Source organism: Ciconia boyciana, chromosome 1 (genome assembly GCF_034638445.1).
Source record: "Ciconia boyciana chromosome 1, ASM3463844v1, whole genome shotgun sequence".
Classification (NCBI taxonomy): domain Eukaryota; kingdom Metazoa; phylum Chordata; class Aves; order Ciconiiformes; family Ciconiidae; genus Ciconia; species Ciconia boyciana.
In genome coordinates, this window is record NC_132934.1 from 133,561,514 (window position 1) to 133,580,361 (window position 18,848).

The 18,848-nt window shown below is 37.1% G+C and overlaps 1 protein-coding gene across 2 annotated transcripts in view; it reads left to right on the forward strand.

Annotated features, from left to right (window-relative positions):
* Nucleotides 1–18,485, forward strand: part of BCLAF3 (BCLAF1 and THRAP3 family member 3) — a 36,001-nt gene extending 17,516 nt beyond the window's left edge. The window contains exons 9-13 of one of the 2 annotated variants that reach the window (XR_012040028.1): nucleotides 1,047–1,161; nucleotides 6,877–6,972; nucleotides 11,506–11,661; nucleotides 13,407–14,295; nucleotides 15,479–18,481. Coding sequence is in view for 1 of the 2 variants with exons in the window: in XM_072849045.1 (XP_072705146.1) it covers nucleotides 1,047–1,161; nucleotides 6,877–6,972; nucleotides 11,506–11,661; nucleotides 13,407–13,436 (397 nt within the window). In the remaining variant the exon portion in view is untranslated. Of the gene's footprint in view, nucleotides 1–1,046; nucleotides 1,162–6,876; nucleotides 6,973–11,505; nucleotides 11,662–13,406 lie in introns of both variants that reach the window. The other variant, XM_072849045.1, reaches the window with a different exon arrangement.
* Nucleotides 18,486–18,848: the final 363 nt, after the last annotated feature.

The following is an 18,848-nucleotide window of genomic DNA, read 5'->3' on the forward strand; positions in this document are numbered from 1 at the left end:
GGGGATGATATTGGACTGTAGCTGGGGCTATGTCTTTAGTGCATGTTTTACCTGATTATCTGCGAAGGCTGCTTTTGCTACTTCCACAGTTACTGTCTTGCTTACCTTTGTGTATGCCGCTCAAAGCAGGAAGCTCAAGTTTCTCTAGTAAGTGTGGCTGTCCTGGAGTTCGATGAGATAAGGGGTTACGCTGTCAGAGTAACGTGGACAATGTAATGTGGGCTGAGGGCAGTAATGGTTTGAACGATGGGTAGAATTTTCCTGAGATCGGGGGTTTTTAATAGTTCACATATAAGATACTGGCAATGCCTGTGAGCTAGTCCAGTGTGGCTGTATTTTTGCCTTAGTAATTTATTTTGAAGCTATGAAAACTGTTTCTGTATGTTTCATGAACTATGAATTTTGACTTCTGGTGGTTACTTTTCATGGTATATGTTTTATTCAGAGGTTTATGGACACGTCTGTATTAGCAATGTGGTCAGTAAAAAAAAAAAAAAAAAAAAACACCAACCACAAAAAAACCCAAAAACCACACAAGCAAGTAAAAGCCCAAAGCCAGAATACCCTGCTTGCTGAGGATGAAACTGGAGCATCTAGCTATTTATCTGAGCTTCTGTCAGATTTGGGATTTCATGAAATGGAAAGTTCTGTACAACTTTAAAGATAGTACAGTATAAAACAACTGCTGAAATGCGGAAAGCATTTCAGCCAGCGGAGGGCAGCAATGACCAGCCATGCAGGCCTAGCGGGGTGAGCCAGGGAAACCTGATTTGCATAGTGAGGATTTCAAGAAGGCAGAGTATCTCTGTTAATTTGTCATTGCATAAGAGAATACAGCTTACTATATAATTCTGTGCAACTTGAGCTTGAGTTTAGTCAGAGGAATAGTAATTTGTTGAATGTCCTAGAAAAAATTTATTTTAAAACCGTCATTTTGCACTTCTAAGGGATACAGGTGCTAGACTAAGGTCACTTAAAATACAGGGTTTTGATACACTCTGGCTTTAGATTTTAATTGTTCTCTCTCTCTCTCTCATAAACATCAGGAACCAGCAAAGCTGCAGTCTCTCAAAATTACAAAACTCTCAACTGGATGGCTTCCAAAAGCCTATGAGGTTCATTAAGCCACCTTTCAGGAAATTTATTGGGAAACCTCACCTGGTAAGCCTAAATATAGAATTAGTAGCTTCTGCATTTGTTGTTCCTACACTTATAACTCATTTTTTGATGCATTGTCTGTGCTGATATAAATTTAACAATGTGTGGTATCTTGCCCTTTTAAATTTCAAGTGAGGCTTTATTATCTTCAGACTTTGCTCAACAATAAAACTGCTTATAATTTCACAGTTCTCGTGCTGTACTTCCTCAGATATGTGTTGAAGCACAGATTAATACAAGTGAGCTAAAACCACTTCTATGGCCAAATGCTGATACAACAAAAATAATTCTTGTGCTTTTGCACGCCTGTGCAGTAGTCCATAAGAACTTTGCTACTGTTTTTTATAACCTAGCAGCAAGTTGGCCAGGGATTTGTTGTTTCAGAAAGCTAGTTTAGATCGGTATGTTGGGTGAAATCAAAACACTTCTTTCAGCTAGTCTGGAAATAAGGTGGTCAACTTCAGATCTCTTATTGAGTAGCAGGAACAGGTCAAATTAAACTTTTGAATGAAATTTTATGTTTGAAGTGGCTTACTGAAATTAATTGATTTAAGGGGCTTTATGAAATAAAAACTCATATTGCTTGTAGCTTTGTAAAATAAATTTGTATGTAACACTGCATTTCTTCCACTTTATGATGTACCACCTAAACTATAAATTAGAAGGCCTTGTTATTGAGCAGAAACCTGAGGTAATGTGGAACAGAGAAAAAGAATACTCTCCTGTATTCTAGTTGTCAGCAGTTGGAAGGGAAGGTCTGAATCTTGTTTTGTGTAGGTGGCATTGTTACTAAAACTGTGTTTCTCCTCATTATGATAAAAGTTCTGGGAAGCTCTTATTTTATGAACAAATAAAAATGAGGAACAAATCACAGAAATAATTAGAAATGTCTGAAATAATGTTCCTTATCTGTGTCGATATTGCGTTTATCAAACCTAGTTTGGGCACTTATTCTCTTTTAGGCTATCTTTCTGTGATGTACTTATAACTGTCTTCCCCATTTCAGTATTTATTAGGTTCAGTAGAATTAAATTTGTTTATTTTGGAAAATTCCTTCTAAATAAGTGTAGTCTTTTTTCCCAAGTGTTTGTGCTTCTTTAACTTGGGGAACTGGTGAGACCAGAAAAGCTTTATTAATGTGGGTGGTATAATTCTAAAACATCTTTTTTTTTTTTTGGTCCTTCTCTGGTGGGTGCCAAATAAGGAGGAGACTAACGTAAATTGTTATTCTTTATACGTTGTAATTAATACCCTACAGAAAGGGTTCCAAAAGACCATGAAACTTTTGAGGTCCATCAAAAGTAGCTTTTATTTAGTCAAAGTTCTGACCATCACTGAAATGTAACAGTGCATCTTTCAGTGTAAAAGAACACAAGTCTTTAAGAGTAAAAAATATTACATACTCAAGACTAAGATTGAAGTCCCCCAAAACAAGAAGTAATTGCTTGTTAAGTAATACAGTAATTGTAAACAAAAAGAGAGTTAGTTTGAAATAGAAACTGAGTTATTGTTAGGTGTACTGAAGATTCAGGAAGATTGCATCTTGATATCCAATAGTGAACTGCAAACATGCAGTTTTTAGACAGCCCTGCACTGCAGTGAGCAGTTACCCATTCAGAACAACAGTAGCTATGGAAGCATGGGTATTACAAATGCAAAGCATCCTAAAGAAGGAATGACTCTTCATGAAGTCAGCCATGCAGAAGCTGGTTTGCAGATGAGTGGGAAGATAAAATACTTTAGTTTGCCATCAACATTTGTCAGTAAAAACAGAACTAATCAGTGCTGAGCAACTGGCTTGGATGGCTTACAGACATTTTGCAAATGTGTCCACAATACATTAATTGGCACTTTTTAATTGCATCTTCTCTTCTGGTTTTGTGTTTCTGTTCTTGCCTTTTGATTCTTATTCTGCTCCCCTTGCCTGTTTTCCTGTTTATCTAGTATGTCTAATGCTCAGTATGTAAAGTAATGCAGAAAGAGGGTAATTTTTTCCTGGGCAGAGCAGATCACTAATACAGCTAACTCCTATCTGAGGCAGTACAAAAAATTCAGCTGAATAAGCTAGCTCCAGTAGTGTGGCACTGCCTGTGACACGTAGACATGTTATGTGAGAATGTATGGTGCTCAAAATGGCTTTCCTTGAAGAGGCTCTTTAGGACTGGGTGCGATTGGAGAAGAGCTTATCCTGGTGGGCAGTAGCTCAAGCTCGATCTCCATACGTGTAAGCTGCTAGCACTTGCTTTAGTATGGGAGTTTTTTGTTGTGGGAGTTAAGTGGAGTGGCATCCAAGCAGCCAACTGTAATTTCAGCCACATGTATCATTTCTGTGTTGAGTAGGTTTTCTGTAATAAATTCACAGCTGTGAGACTCTATTCACTACTACTTTGGAAGTGTAGTATTGGTAGAGTTGAAAGCAGCCTTAGAAAAACAAAAATGAATGAAGGTAAAGGCCATTTGTAGCTGCTTTCTGCAAGAGGACAAAGGTTTGGAATTTGCCATTCAGAGTGTCTTGTATCAGAATAGTACGGTTTAGGTGTGCACACTGCTGGGTACCCTGAAAAGCGTAAGGACCACAACTAAAAGGCAGCATTCAGAGAACAATGCATTGGATTTAAGAAGTGGTTTGATGGGTCACCACAACATTGATGCTGGGTTGACCACATCTTTTTAAATGGGAAACATCCTAAAATTAAGGATATGTTACTTGCGCACAGCAGTGCATGGAAAAACTGAGGAAGAGTTTGAAACATAAGCAAGAGCTAAGATAATAGTTGTTGAATAAGAAAGTAATTTTTTGTGGTTTTGCTCAGTCTTTCAGATTCTTGGGTAGATATTGGTTCGGTTGGCTTCACAGTCCAAGCAGAGCTCTCTAGTCCTTGGGGGAAGCTGTTTTATGCTGCAGAAGAGACGTAGCAATAGCACATTGTATCTGCAAAATTGTAAAAGTGTGGGAAAACACATGAAAAAGTATGCAATAGACATCTCTTACTGCTTTTGTTGAGGAGAGTTCCATCTGTAATCTTAAAAGCAAACCCTTGGAAATCCAAAACAAAAACTGTGACCTTCAACATTCCTCTCAGGTTTGTTTGCTCTTTTTTACAGGTAAATACTGAGAGAAAAGTAAATCAGAGAGCCAGGTTTCAAATGAAAAGCATAACAGTGCCAAGGCTCAGAAAAGATGGCAAAAATAACTTTAAAAAACAGTATTTGACAGGACAACCACTGCAGCATCTTAAATCATAACACAGGATTTTAAAAATTTAATGTATTGGATAAATATTTGCACATTTTCATCTTTGTTAGTAAAATTTCATTGTGGTTTTTATCACTGTTGCTTGAGGAGCTGTGTGTATCAGCATTGGTAAAAGGTGGATGCTTGAAAACTGAAAGCCTGATCAGTAGATCATATCTGATGCTAGGATGTTGCCGAATGTGAAAACAGATCATGTGTTGGTCATACTAAAATGTCCTTACAGTGCACTATCAAAATGTAATATTAACACCTCTTTTTGCTCTCCTTGCTAAATGGATGATATTAGTCATTTGGGTTAAAATTAAACATGGAAATGGTATTGACTTGGCCTACTTTTGGTATCCCATGCTTAATGAATATGAACTTTTCAGTGCAAGGTATGAGCAGGCCAGTGAAGTGGAGAGTTTCTTTTGTTAATATTCAGTAATTGGGGGTTGAGCTTAAACTTGAGAAGAACTTGTGCCTTGAAGGTGCAAATGTCTGTCTAGCCTTGATTGTAGAAATGTCCATCTAGCCTTGTACCCTATTGACAAGAAGAAGAGTAGAAGATCAGAACAAGTATCTATTTGTACTTCCCTCCCCCCCCCTTTTTTTTTTTCATTTAAAACCTATGGTTTAGGAAATTCCTGAAGAGTAGATTGCTGTATCTTCGCATTAAGTAGTTCTAATGTTTTTGTTTCCATGAATGTACTTGAATCTTGAGGGAGGTGGGGATGGCAAGGGGTGTATCCACAGTTAATTGAGACAAGCTTTCTTTTAATTCCCAAAGGCTTATTTTGAACTATAACAGGAAATTTTCTTGAATTTTTTTCATCTTGTTGAATTCTCAGCTTTAAGGAGGAGTGTACTTCAACAGGGAGCTTCCTGATTTAATTATGTGTTGCATGGAGAAAGTTAATTTGATTTCATGGAGTATCTTCATATTCTTAGAATAAGAAGGGAGCTGGGAAGTTCCTGACTTTTTCCTGTGGGTATTTAATTCTCCATACTTTTTTTCTTGGAAAAGCCATTTTGACTACTTTGATCTCATTTCATAAAGTCTTTCTTCCTCTCTTTGTTCTCTGCTGAATCCTCTCTTGTCAAGATATTTTAAGAAGCTAAATAGTTGACTTGTAGGCAATAATATGTTCTCAAAGAAAAAAAAAGCTAGCTTAAATCCCAGTTAGAAGTTGGATTCTAACACCATTCTGTTGTGTTTATAGCATCCATCCCCCCCCCCCCCCCCCCGGAATAACAGTAACAGTGTTAGAAAATATATCCTAAAGTGTTTCTGCCACTGGAAAGGTTTGGTACTTTGTTAGAGAACAGAAATTCTGTAAAGAGCAAAACATGCATTTGCATTTCTTTAGTAAATATGAAAGTATACTAAATAATATGCATTTATTTAGTATATATGAATATGTTAGTATATACGAAATATTTAATAATGGTTCTCTTTTTAGGCTCTTTTTAAAATGTATTTGAAGCTGTTAAAATTTCCTTGGAAAAAACAGGGTTCAACAGCTTTGGAACACTTTTGTGATTTTTTTTTTTTACAGTCCATTCTTGAATAATCATTGCTAAGAGTTCATTAGCAAATCTGTTCTGTCTGCATTAGATGACTTTAACATAGTATATGCCAGTATGTAATGCTTCTGTAAATATTTATAATCGTATGCAATCATGGAAGAGAATTGTATTTCAGCTGTGTGCATTCTCTTGAGGTAGCTGTCAAGGGAAAAATTGGAAAAGGGCCAAAATACACAGGTAGGACAGTGGCTGGAGGGAGTGCTCTATTTTAGGCAGCCATGCCTGTTTGACTGCAGCTGTTCAGTGTGGTGACACACAACAATTTCAATACTGCTTGTCTGTGGGACTTGCTTTAGAAATCAGGTGTGTATCTGCGGCAGGCAAGTAATCTTCAAAATGGTCTCCTGTAATACAGAGTTAAAAGTAGACTCTTCTAAGGACCAATGTAACATTTGTTGTCTGGTTGCTGCAGTGCTGTGTATAGTAAAAGTGCATGTGTCTGCTCTAAAATATGCCAACCTATGATGACCATATGCTAACCAGGGATGTCCAGAGTACTAATCTTGTTGCCCTTATTGCTGACTCACGGGATGACTGCTATAGCAGCCTCTCTGCTTCACTTGCTGCATGGGAATTGAGGCATCTGTTCTGGGGGGGCAGGGGTGGAGAACCCTAATTGGATTGTTACCTGCTTAGATATCTCCTAGAGGATGATATTCCAGTAGGATGGTCTGTATCATCTTTGGCTTCTGTGGGCTCTACCATCACTTCAGCCAGCCTGGACTCCAGGCCCTATGCTCCTGTTACTCTGGTTCCTTCAGTCAGTGTCATTGTGTCAAATGCTACAAGATTGAAAGAGTTGCAATATTTGTTAGTATAATCTGGAAACTTTGTATGTTTTCTTGAGTAATTTAGTAACATTAAGCTAATAACTCTGTCTGTTTTCCTACTAGAATTCTTACTATTCTTCAAAACCAAGTGATACTTACCCTCACAGACACATTAGAGGACACCTTGAAAATGCAGGACCCGTCAGAAGACACTTTAAGGTACAGATCAGCTTTTATCAGATATGTTACATAAAATGGTTAATCAATCCTGTTGAGTGTGGTAACAGGAGACAGGTGGTTTTTTTTAAGGTATTAAATGCCATGAAAAACAGTGTCATCATAGCCTAATTGTTTCCATTGAAATAATGAGAGGCTTAGCTTTTAGTAGGTAAGAGGGCTGGCAGTAGATTGAGCAGGGTTGTCCTGTATTGTACCGATGCAGTTGAAATAAGTTAACTACAAAGTTGAGAATGAGAATTGCAGAAACTAGACAGTGACTGGAAAGCTCATCTATCCAAAAAACAAGCTGGTCAGCTTTCTTTCCTTCACCTGATGCATATGGAAGCCTGAACTATTTCCCAAGACTGGGAGACATGAATTGTGTTCCTTTCAAAATTGTACTACTGTTATTTTATTAGCTCTTTCATATAGGGATTTCTGGGGAACTAATCTCTTGTGTATACCCTGCATACTGCTATCTATGCATTTAAAAAAAAAAAAAAAAAATTGTGAAGCTCTATTCTCAGGGCCTCAAGATGGTAAAGGGGCAGGCAACTGTGCTTCTTCCTGGGGTAGTGCAGTGGCTTTCTAATGCCTTTTGATTGTTAAATGTATCATTGGTTCAGCAGAAAACAAAAACCACTTTCTTCCTTTCCTGCTGCCAGTGCCATGCTATGCATGGATCCAGTTAGAGCTCTTTATATTAGAAAAGTATGAATCAAATCTAGAACAACTTACGCTGATTTTCTACCTTAAAATTACCCCTACTTGTCTAACAGGTGTGTTCTCAAGAGAAAAATAACACACAGAATAGGTAGTCATCTTTCCTGTTTTGTAGGTAGTGAAGTTCAAGTAAAGTTTTGATGGCTAAGTAGCTGGCATTTTGGATGAAATTTTGGAAGGGGGGGCAGTGTAGGTGTGGGGTTTTTTGCTTGCTGTTTTTTTTGTTTTTCTCTCCCCTCAGACTAAACATAAGAGAACTGTTGGATAAAAAGGCTTTCAGGCTCTCCCATTTAGGTGTGCTTTGCCAGTCACTCTTAGGCAGATAGCTAAGCTAAGACTAGGAAAAAATGCTAACTTTATTCTGCTGAAAAAAAAAAGTCTTTTTCCAAGCTGAAGTTAACAAGTGTAAAGAGTCAGCCTGATACAACTATTTTAACATGTAAGGACATCATAGCCTCTTAATCAGTATCCCGTCTGTATTGTCAGCCTATAGGGGATGGAGAGATCTTTAGCACTAGCTGCCATATCATTGAGGCAGTGTTGGTAGTTGATGTAATATAAAGAAAATGGAAGGCTGCCTTCATATACATCAGCTGGAGATTATGCAAGCATGAAAGTGTCCACTTAAGTTGTCATCACATGTATATATTAATATTACCTGAATATTGCTGAATCCAATGATCTGTCCCATGGTGCTTTAATATTTGTAGGGAAGATAGCATATGCACTCGTATTGCAGTTTGCATATGTGTACAGCACATTTATCATTGCCATGGAAACAGCAGTGCTGATTTGACTTAATTTCATCAACTTTTTTTTTTACGTTTAATTTCCTCCTGTGTAACATAGAGGGTTTTTCCTTCCGATGCTGTTGCTGAAACCTACTTAGGAAGGTGATTTGACTATTTTCTACGCTCAGGAGACTTTCTTGGCTGATTATTTTTAAAAAAACAGACATACAAACAACCCCCCTGCAATCCCATTCCCTGCCACCCCACCCCACCCCAAGCAACAAACCCCACCACATTTCTTCGTGGTATATAAAATGGGGACATTTTAACTTAATATGCAAAAAAGGGGGGTTACTTAGAGTATTTAAAAAAAAACCCACGTGGTCTTGCAGTATATTAAACTTTTTGGGGAAAAAGATTTTGGAACAGCAGTTTTACAAAGGGTCTGGAGAAATCTTATAAAATTTGAAAGGCCTTTTTTGTAATGACACTTTGCAATGAATCACTAAGCCAACCTTTAAGTGGATACCTGTATGGTAATCTTTAGAACTAAAATTCATTCACTATTTAACACAGTTTAGTGTCTTAATGGCTGTGGTGGGTTCACCCCAGCCAGCAGCTAAGCACCACAGAGCTGCTTGCCCAGTCTCCCCTCAGCTCTGCTGAGGATGGGAGAGAGAATATGCAGGATGGGAGAGAGAATATGGAGAGCAAAAGTGAGAAAACTCATGGGTTGAGATGAAGACTGTTTAAGAAGTGAAGGAAAGAGGAAGAAAAAAGTGATGCAAAGGCAGTCAGTTACCACCTCCCACAAGCTGACTGATGCCCAGCCAGTCCCCAGGCAATGGCTACCTGCTCCAAAACACCCTCTCTTCAGTTTCTGTTGCTGAGCAGGAGGTTATATGGCACGGAATATCCCTTTGCTCAGCTTGGGTCAGCTGTCCTGCCTGTGTCCTCTGCCAGCTTCTTGCCCACCCCTGGCCTACTTGCTGCGGGGCAGAGTAGGGGAAGAAGAGAAAGCCTTGGCGCTGTGCCGGTACTGCTCAGCAATAGCCAAAACACTGGTGTGTTACCAGTGCTGTTTTAGTCACAAATCCAAAACGTGGCACCATATGGGCTGCTGTGAAGAAAATTAACTCCATCCCAGCCAGACCCAGTGCAATGACATATATTTGCTCATATAGACTTATTTCAGAGCCTGAGGCCATTGGTTCATAGGCATTGTCATTAGCATTATTTATAAAATAGTCTTAATGTAAAACTAGATGTCAATTTAGCAGATTTTCTCCTGCTTTAGGCCAGAAGTTAATGATGATTTCCACACACCTTACATTACCTCATTTTGCTGTAAGCTATGTGTGACTGCAGTGCCTACATACCAAATGTGTATATATAATCTGTTAACTTTGTCTACAGCTGATTCTGTTCTACATTAATAATACTGCTATTCCCCTCCCTCCCCACTTGTGGAACATGTAAGATACTTGAGTTGAAACTTTTAAGATGTGTGTAATCTCATTTTCAGTATCTTGTACCTTTTTTCCCCTCTGTTATTTGATCTGCTCCTTTGCTTGTTTTCATACAAATGCAGTGGCAGACCACTAAGGCCTCCTTTCTAGCCACCTATGTCAAAGCAGAGAACCACAGCAGCTGTGGGGGAAATGGGAACTTCTAAGCCCCTGAACACAGTTAAGATTAATCCAGCATTAAAAATGTCCTTCAGTTTTCCCTGTGGTAGGCATATACCTACTTAAAGACTTTACTTGCACTTAGTTGTATTGTGCCTGGACTGTGATACTTTTCAGGAAAGGGGTTAGCATTTAACAGCCTTCTGCAAGTGTCCTCTGCCTACAAGCACCCTAAGAGTAACAGTGGGGGACTGATGGGGCCAGCTTCTCAGTTATCTCCTACATAGTAGGTGGGTGAAATGATTTGGGAAATAACAAAACCTCTGCATCTGCATAAAGGAACCTCTGTTCTGTACAGTCCTTTCTTAGCTTTCACCAGCCACACAGGCAAAAAAACTGGTACCAAACTTATTGCAACCTCAGAGCATGTGATTTTTCTTGAAGTGATCCTTACTCAAAAGGAAACTGATTTCACCAAAATAATTGGGTCATGCTCAAGGAGGTCTATTTCTGTAATATGTTTTGTTCCTTCCTACCCTTTAAAGGCACTTGTAAAAGATGACAAGAATTTTATATGGTCAGGCTGTTTCCTCTTTTTAGCTGGAAAGCCATTGTTTAAATCTGGGGGAGGGAAGACCTTTAAATTTAAAGGATGAATGTATACAGGAATGCTTTCTGTTGGGACCATGTTGTAAAACTTAAAACGGCAGTACTGGAAAACTATGAGAAACTACGGTAAACAGGGTTTTTCTTACTCTAAAGATTTTTACTGCCTATTTTGTTGGAGATCTGAGTGCTTAGGATTGAAAACCTTTTTATAACTTTAACTGCTGTGGCCAGTGTTGATCTTGCTATACTTTCTGTGTATTTAGAATGCCATTCACCTGTAAGCCTTTTGTTATCTCTGTGGCCTCTGCTCCTGGTCCCACACTAGGTTAGTTTACAGTATTCCAGTCTGGAGGTTACAAAGGCATAGAGCAATGAATGTATGTTGAGACCATAAGATCTTAAAACTACAGGAAAAATATATATGTAGACTCCTGTTTAGTATGACTTTTTTTAGACTCGCCATGTGTGCACACTGCAGGCCTATCACTGAATTTGTTAGCAACAGTGAGGTGTTGTCGTAAACCTTTTTGTTGATGCTGGTTTACTTTCATTAAAGTTTGAAAAAATGTGAAAATGTTGTACAATACATTTACTTTTTTCTATGAGGAAGATAATTCAGATGTTTTAAACAGTAAGTACAATACAGCAGTTCTGAGCCACATGGTAGCTAGTGGTCTGAGGAATGTTAAATGGGAAATGAAGGAAGAGGCTCTGCATTTGCAAGTGCATACTTCTGTTGTTCAGTACTGTAAATTTTACATATGTATAACTAAACATAAACTGTTGAGTTTTGGTGCCCTCATTTTGCACATTTTTTTCCCTCCCTTCCCCCACCCTTACAGAGCAACTTTGCAGATGGCCGTTTGCAATCCCATTATAAATCGGGCTTAGTACAGAAGGGTTTATATATTCAGGCTAAGTACCAGCGGTTACGTTCTGTTGGTGTAAGGGGATTTACCACTAATAAATTCAGAGATGGATTTTTGAGGAAAGAAAAGGTAAGTTGGCTTGCTTTATTTTTTACTAAGCCATTTATAAAATATGAATATTCATATGATCCATTCCAATTTTTAAATCCCCATGGAATAACTTGGATGGGATTTTCTGGAATATTGGCTCTTTGTACTTTACAGGCAAACTTAATTCTGCACTCCTGTTTCTTCCATGTTTATTCCATGGAAACTTGCTAAAACTTGCTTTGGGTAGTTGCAAATCAGAGGTGGCCTCTGAGATTCTGCAGTTGCCTCTGTTTTGGTATTCTCTCCTTGAGCTCAGTTGATCTCTCCTCCTATTGATAGGAGGAGAAAGTGACCCTCTAAAAATATTATGTCCTCTTAGGCTATGGTTTTAAATCAATCTGAAGGGTATTAATAATTTTTTTTACTACATCTGTGTGCTTCTCCTCTTTGTTATGTTACCTTAAATTAATTATGTGCTTTAAAGTACACACTGGAGTGCTGTTCTGAATAAATCATCCTGTACTGTATGTCTGTGTAAAATGGTTTGATAAGCTCAGGCTGAAATAATTAGGCATATCTGTTTTGTGATACCTTTTGATTTGCAGGGTGTATGGGACAACAATAATCCTGAACTGCAGAAGAACTTTTGAACCATATAAAATGCTACAGCTTTTGTGAGGATCAGTGGTTAAAACATTCTAAATCCTTTATTAGAATTGATCAAGTATGATCAAAGTAGTATGAGGTTACTTGTGATATCAGAGAATTGGATTAGACGACCTACACAGCCCCTTGCAGTTCTGTGTTCCCATGTGAATTCTTGTTTGTTTTGTAATTCTGTGTCCACCTAGCTACAAGTAAATACACTTGCGTAAGCATTTGTAGTTGGATTAGAGTTCAGTTCTTAGAGCACAGAAGCATAGGCCCTTAGAGCTGTTTTGAAAAAAACTCAAGTTTACAGCCCAGTGTGGGGAAAAAGCAAAACACACCCCCACCCCCCTACCCCACCCCAAAAAGACAAAAAAAATAGAAAGAAAACCAAACACTTTGGACAAGGTAAATGGGTCACTTGTTACTGAAGTATACTGGTGAATGCCTTTTACATTTGCATGGACTCTGAGAAGTATGATCTCTGAAGGCTAAATTGAATTGGAACTAGTGGAAAATAGATGGAGAAGGATTTTTTCCAAAAATTATGACCTTGTAAAATGGGCACAGAAGTGCCATAATCTTGTTGTAATGAGCTCCCCCCAATAATTTCCAATGTTCTTCTGTAATTGGATATTAAGGTTCTTGTCTGGAACCTATAAAGCATGTGTGTAACAATCTGGCTGCTGGAGATTATGATTTGAATTAGAGAAGCATAGTAATATCTGAATATTGATTTTTAGGCCTGATGAAGAACTTGAATATCTTTGAGTTAAAGTAAAATAAATCCTGAAGTATGACACAGTCATTTTCTTAACGGCATACCGATTGCTGGTTGGCTAGCTATTAAAAAACAAAACTGTTCCTCAGATTCTAGCATTAACCACATTTTGCCTATTGTAATGATTAAACTTGTCCTTGAGATTTGTTAAACTGGTCTGAACATCTTTATTTCACCCTTTTGAAATAATTATGTATATGCATCCTTTGAGGTACAGTCTTTACAGTTGTGCTGTTTCAATCCATAATTGAAAGAATCTTGTATGTTACATACTATAATAATATAGTACTTACAAAAGTTGGGAGGCTTTTTTCCACTGTTACAACTTGACAGTAACGATTTTTTCTCTTTGTAGGGAAATTTAAATATTGCAACAGAAACCTGAACTGAGCTGTGATCCTGAAGTTGAAACAGATAACACAGCAAAGGGAGCATCTGTTCATTTTTTGACAACTTTGTCAAGACTTAAAATAGGATAAAGGAACTAACCCTGTAACTTTCTTGATTAAAAATAACTTTATTTTTCAGTAGTGGAATGCTGCAGAACTTTTTTACAGTTTTAATAATTGCTTTTAAAGTACAGTATTCAATTGAAACATTGTAGTATGTACCTTTAGTTCCTTTTGCATATCAGTCTCAAGTAAAGTCATTGAAGGGAGTCTTATTTATTGAATACTTTTTCTCTAAGCATGATGTTACAGATGGAACTTGAGTTGTTATACCCAGAGGTTTATATGTTGAAAGTTTATTGCTTATGTAATAAAAAAAAAGGAAAAAAAAAAGTGCCTGAATTGTTTGGTAATAGCACATTAGCTCAGGATTTTCCAAGTAATGACCTTTTAGGTTGTGCAATAGATTTTACACCTCTGTTCAGTCATTTCCGTAAAACAGTATTTTGTATTACTTTAGTTTAATAATATACTTGGGTTTCTGATGTGTATATACATTTGTAAATTGTTAGAATGTTGGGACAACTTTCAGTATTTGATTAAAATAAATGGTAACAGGCAGGTATGTAATGTACTGTAGCAGTAGCTTATAACTGCACTGAAAGCATGCTTGGGTTTGTTAGAGGATTAGTTCGTCTTCTGTATTGAAAATTATTCTGTCTCATTATATTTTGGTGTATGACATTCTTGACCAAGCCACATGTTCTCTAATCTTTTTCGTCATAAATGATTTGGTGATTTCCTGGATTCTGAAATTGGGGCCTGAAGTATTTAATTACAAGAAAAACAAAAAACGTAAGTTTTTATAACCATGTCTTCTAACAAAGCTATTCATAATTGAAACTGCTTTAAATGCAGATAGCTTGTAATTTTGTTCAAAATCCCAGTAATTCTCTGAAGTTTACTATACTGCAGTATTGTTATGCTGTGTGCAAAATTCCAATAGCCAGACATGTTTTATAAGCAGCTATAAACAGTATTGTGCTTATTTCCTGTTTATAGCCTTTGCCTTAATACATAATATATTATAGGGCTGTGTGTATGTATTACAGGTTTGTTTGGACTTTTTATTGCCAGTAAATTAAAGATGCATAGCACATAGTTTTCAGAGATGCTCTTATTTAAGAAAAAAGTTGTTCACCATATCCACAATATATGCAGGCTAATGTATTTCCATCACTTCCAAGACAGTGTTAGCCATACAGAATGCAGGCTAGTCTCTGTTGTGGGTAGTAGATCAGAATTCTAATACTGGGTAGAGGTATGTTCAGAGAAAAGGAAATATGTTTTTTGGGTGGAAAGTCAGGATGTGATTTCTGCATCCTTTTTGTAATGTTTTTTCCATGATGCCTTCAGTAGAGACTAAGTGTAGGTATGGCTCAGAACAGCTAAAATAGTGTCACTTAAAATCTACAGTTCATGGGGTGTACTGCTTAGTGTTCATGGGGAATAAGCAGGCAGGAAGTGTGCCACATTCATTGATGTTATGGCCATTCAACAATAACACCGGCTGGTTTGTTTCTAAAACCCAAGTTTTCAGTTTAAATAACACTAATGATTCAACTAGCTTTTCAGTAGCTTTGACATGCATACACAAAATGGGAAGCTAGACGAAAGGAATCCCCTGGTCAAATAGAGGCAGGCAACTTTCTGCAGATAAGAAAATGTTTATTTACTTACGCTGTCAGTGATGAATCTGGCAAAATAATCTTGTGTAGATTTACTGAGAGATGAAAATAAGGAATTGAAAAAACAGGTTAAGTGAGTCAACCCAAAGCAAATGTGGAGTAGCTGCCGTTGAGCAGCCTGCTGGCAGGAGAGTGCTGCATATACCCTGCAGCTGAGAGCAGGTTTACCCTCAAGCTGACAAGCTGTTCACACAGCTCCTGAATGTGCTAAAGCACTGTAAAACACGTAAGAAGTGAAACCATATATGATATAGGACAAACTACTGAAGCTATATTGTCTTATTCAACAGGATACTACTGTTTCTGTAAGCTTCCTGCAGTGTTCTTATTAAAGCCTGGAAGAGAACTCGTTGTTGAGCAAATGGGAAAAGTGGATACATGAAGAAACTTCTGACATGGCAGTTTTGCTAACACTGTTTGGAAGTAATGCTGAAGTAGTCAGACTTCAGTCAGTTAATGCTGCTTTAACCAGGTTTAAGTGTGACTGGCTCCTCTGATTTTGTACTTTCTTATTTTACTTGTGCATGACTAGGTATCTCTAATTTGTTTTGTAGTTTAACAGTTTAGCTTTGTCTTTGATTTCTACAACTGTGAGCAACATATTACAAACAAGGGGGTTTTGGCATGTTTACTGACTTCGATTTTTTTCTTTTTTTTTTTCTTGCCCATCCTTGGTCCCAAGATGAATGTCATATGATGAACTGTAGTTACTGTTTCAGTTGCTTTAGCTTTTATTTAAGGTGATACCATTTGCTCAAATCACATTCTTTACTGATAACTTTACTTCACTAATTTAGGATTCTGTCATGATAAAACTTCTATATTTTACAAAATTTATAGAGAAATTGAATTCTGTGACTGGGTTAGGTGCTAGAGGCATCTACTCTGTGGTGTTATCTGGTGTGAGACATTACTGTGTATATTTATCTTTGTGAATTACAGAGACTTGTGTCTATATACTCATACACAAATCAGCTTATTTATTCTTTTAGCACAGAAAAGTTCTGTTGTACTGGAATATAATATTTTGTTGAGAACAATGTATTGAAGTTACTGATTGGGTTGTGAAGGCACAAGAAAAAGCGTTAAGCAGAAGGAAGGTCAATTTACTTGAATAACTTGGTGCCTTTCTGTATTGTGACTGCATTGTAGAAAACACCTGTACAAAGACTTAAGTAATATCCTGATTATTGCATTGTTTCTAATGGGAGCATGGATTGATAACAGTTGTTAAAATAACAACTTACTTTAAATATCTGTGTAAGCCTTGGCCTCAGAAGGAAAACAGCATCTCTTGTATTAGTACTGCATTTGCATTGGAAGGGCAAGTTAAAAATGTGATTGTGTAAGAGCTTCCTAGCTTTCTGTTTTATACTTTGAAAATATAAATGTGAATTGCCTTTCTTTTGGTTGACTTGAAATTACTGTTAAATGCTCATGTCATAGTCTCAATTGTTCACATGTGAAATTATCTTTTTAATTGCTATCCAAAATGCAATGGGTTTAATATGACTAGAGTCTCTGTTGTAAGTGTCTGAAATAATAAGTTGTTGTGATGTTAGCATTTATATTGCTGATCCATTTAATCTCTACATAGATTGGTTAGAATCCTCACTTTAAACTTTGTAATGATTGAGTTCACAAGGTTAACAAAATTCTGGGGCTAGTGAGAAGCAACACCTTGCAAGGCTTCTACAAGCCTGCCTTAACTCTAATTATTATTTACATGTTTAAAATCACCTTACCTGATGGATTTAGATGGTCTCGAGACCTGGACATAACTGTCTCAACTCAGGTAACTGATAGCAGAGGATGGGAGTAAATTCAGCTCATCACTAGTTGTGATAACAGTTCACCCGCTGCCTTCTGTCCCAGGGCCTCAGGGTGAAATGCTGAATTTTCTTTATATGAACTTAGTTGCTTTAAAAATAAAACAAAAACCAAGATTACACTTTTGTGGCATTAAAAAAGACAGGGTTCTCAAAACTTGCTTGTTATGCATTGGAAAGTCATTTTGTGCTGTGTCTTGAAAATGGGTAGTGAGAGTTGCTTGGAGAAGATGACGAAAGATTATAGCAAAGAGAGACTCGATTTCTCAGTATTCACCTTAGAAGACTGTATATAGAGGGAGATCTTTAACTTCCATGCTTTCTGAAGGGATCTTTTTCCCATGCTGTGTAGAAACATGCCTCTTGCCTTTCTTTAAGCATCTGAACAGCCATCTACAAAGTTCTCTATGGAAGAGCTTTCTAAAAGAAAGACTTCAGACCTGCATCCTAATGAATCTGAAAAAAAAGGATGTTTCTGCACATAACTCTGACCCTTGACAGACTTCATTCCATTGCTGCAGGATTTGAAGATAGGACGTTCTTCAGCCTCCTTACGAAGGAAAAAAATAAAAGCCATTTCAAGATCTTCGAAAGCCTACTTGTAACACTTGACTCCTTAATAGACCTTAAGGACAGTGATGAACATGCAAGTGTGTTCTGTTTCAAGCTTGGTGAGCATAAATTTTCAGTGTTAAGATCAGAGAAAACTATTGTCATAACACCTGCCCCTTCCTTCCGTGCCTGATGGTTTTTGTTGTTGGAGGGGTTTTTGAGTAGGTATGTAGCCATGTGGTTTAATAGCTCTATGCTACCTGCCACTTTCATAGTTTTCTTCTGTTCACTGTTCATTGCTCTGAATTTTGTCTAAGCAGTCTAAATCTCATGTTGTCTTTTTAATATTTCATTTTCTGTAAATAATGTAGTAGATGGCTTTTATTTTGTGACTGGCTTCTCTTATGTCTTTATTGTTGAGGGAAGAGACAGGGTGGAAACAGTTGTTCGAGTACACTCTTCATGGAATAAAAAAAGCCTCATTGTTTTGTTTTAAGAATAGCAGGACTTTTTTTTTTTTTGCCCCCCAATTGAATGAGGATGTGGACTAATGTCCGCTTCTAAGGAATATATTAATGTTGACCTCATTTATACTGTAGTTTCACAAGTACCACCTAATTTGTGTACGTGCATGTGTATGTACACATGCAAACCAACATTAGAAACCTTTTATCCACACTTAGAAGTAATTACATTAGAAATTACATTTTTAAAACTACTGAAGATGGAGTTAAATGCAAACGCATTTTAAGTCTGTAGTCTTTGGAGTTCACAATGGTGCTTTTGACAATGTTATCCCATATCTAAAAGCCTCATTCATAAGTATATATTAAGATGTAGGTATGTTTATATGTATGTTTAACATAGTTTATATAAAATCAATGTAAACTTGTTTCTACAGACAATAAATGTTTTAACAAAATGTTCACTTATAAATAATTCAGTTTTTTGATTCAGTAGTTATTAATATTTGGTGTCATTTTCAGAGTATTTTACTTGACCTGTGTAGCCATTGAAATTTTTTATATAACCGTTGCTTCTATAACTTCATTTATTGCTTCTTTTTGAGATAGTCTTGATCCACATTCTAGGCACACCTTTATGGCTAAAAGAAGCTCCCTTTCCCAAAACATAAAATATGAATCTCCCCTCATTACTAGCACAAAATAGATGTTTAAAAAAACTTTGAAAGCAGGTATGTCCATCTCCTCCATGGCATTCAAAATCCTTAGCATCTCTATCCATTTCTGATTCTTGCCCTGTAAAGGGGCAGAATGGG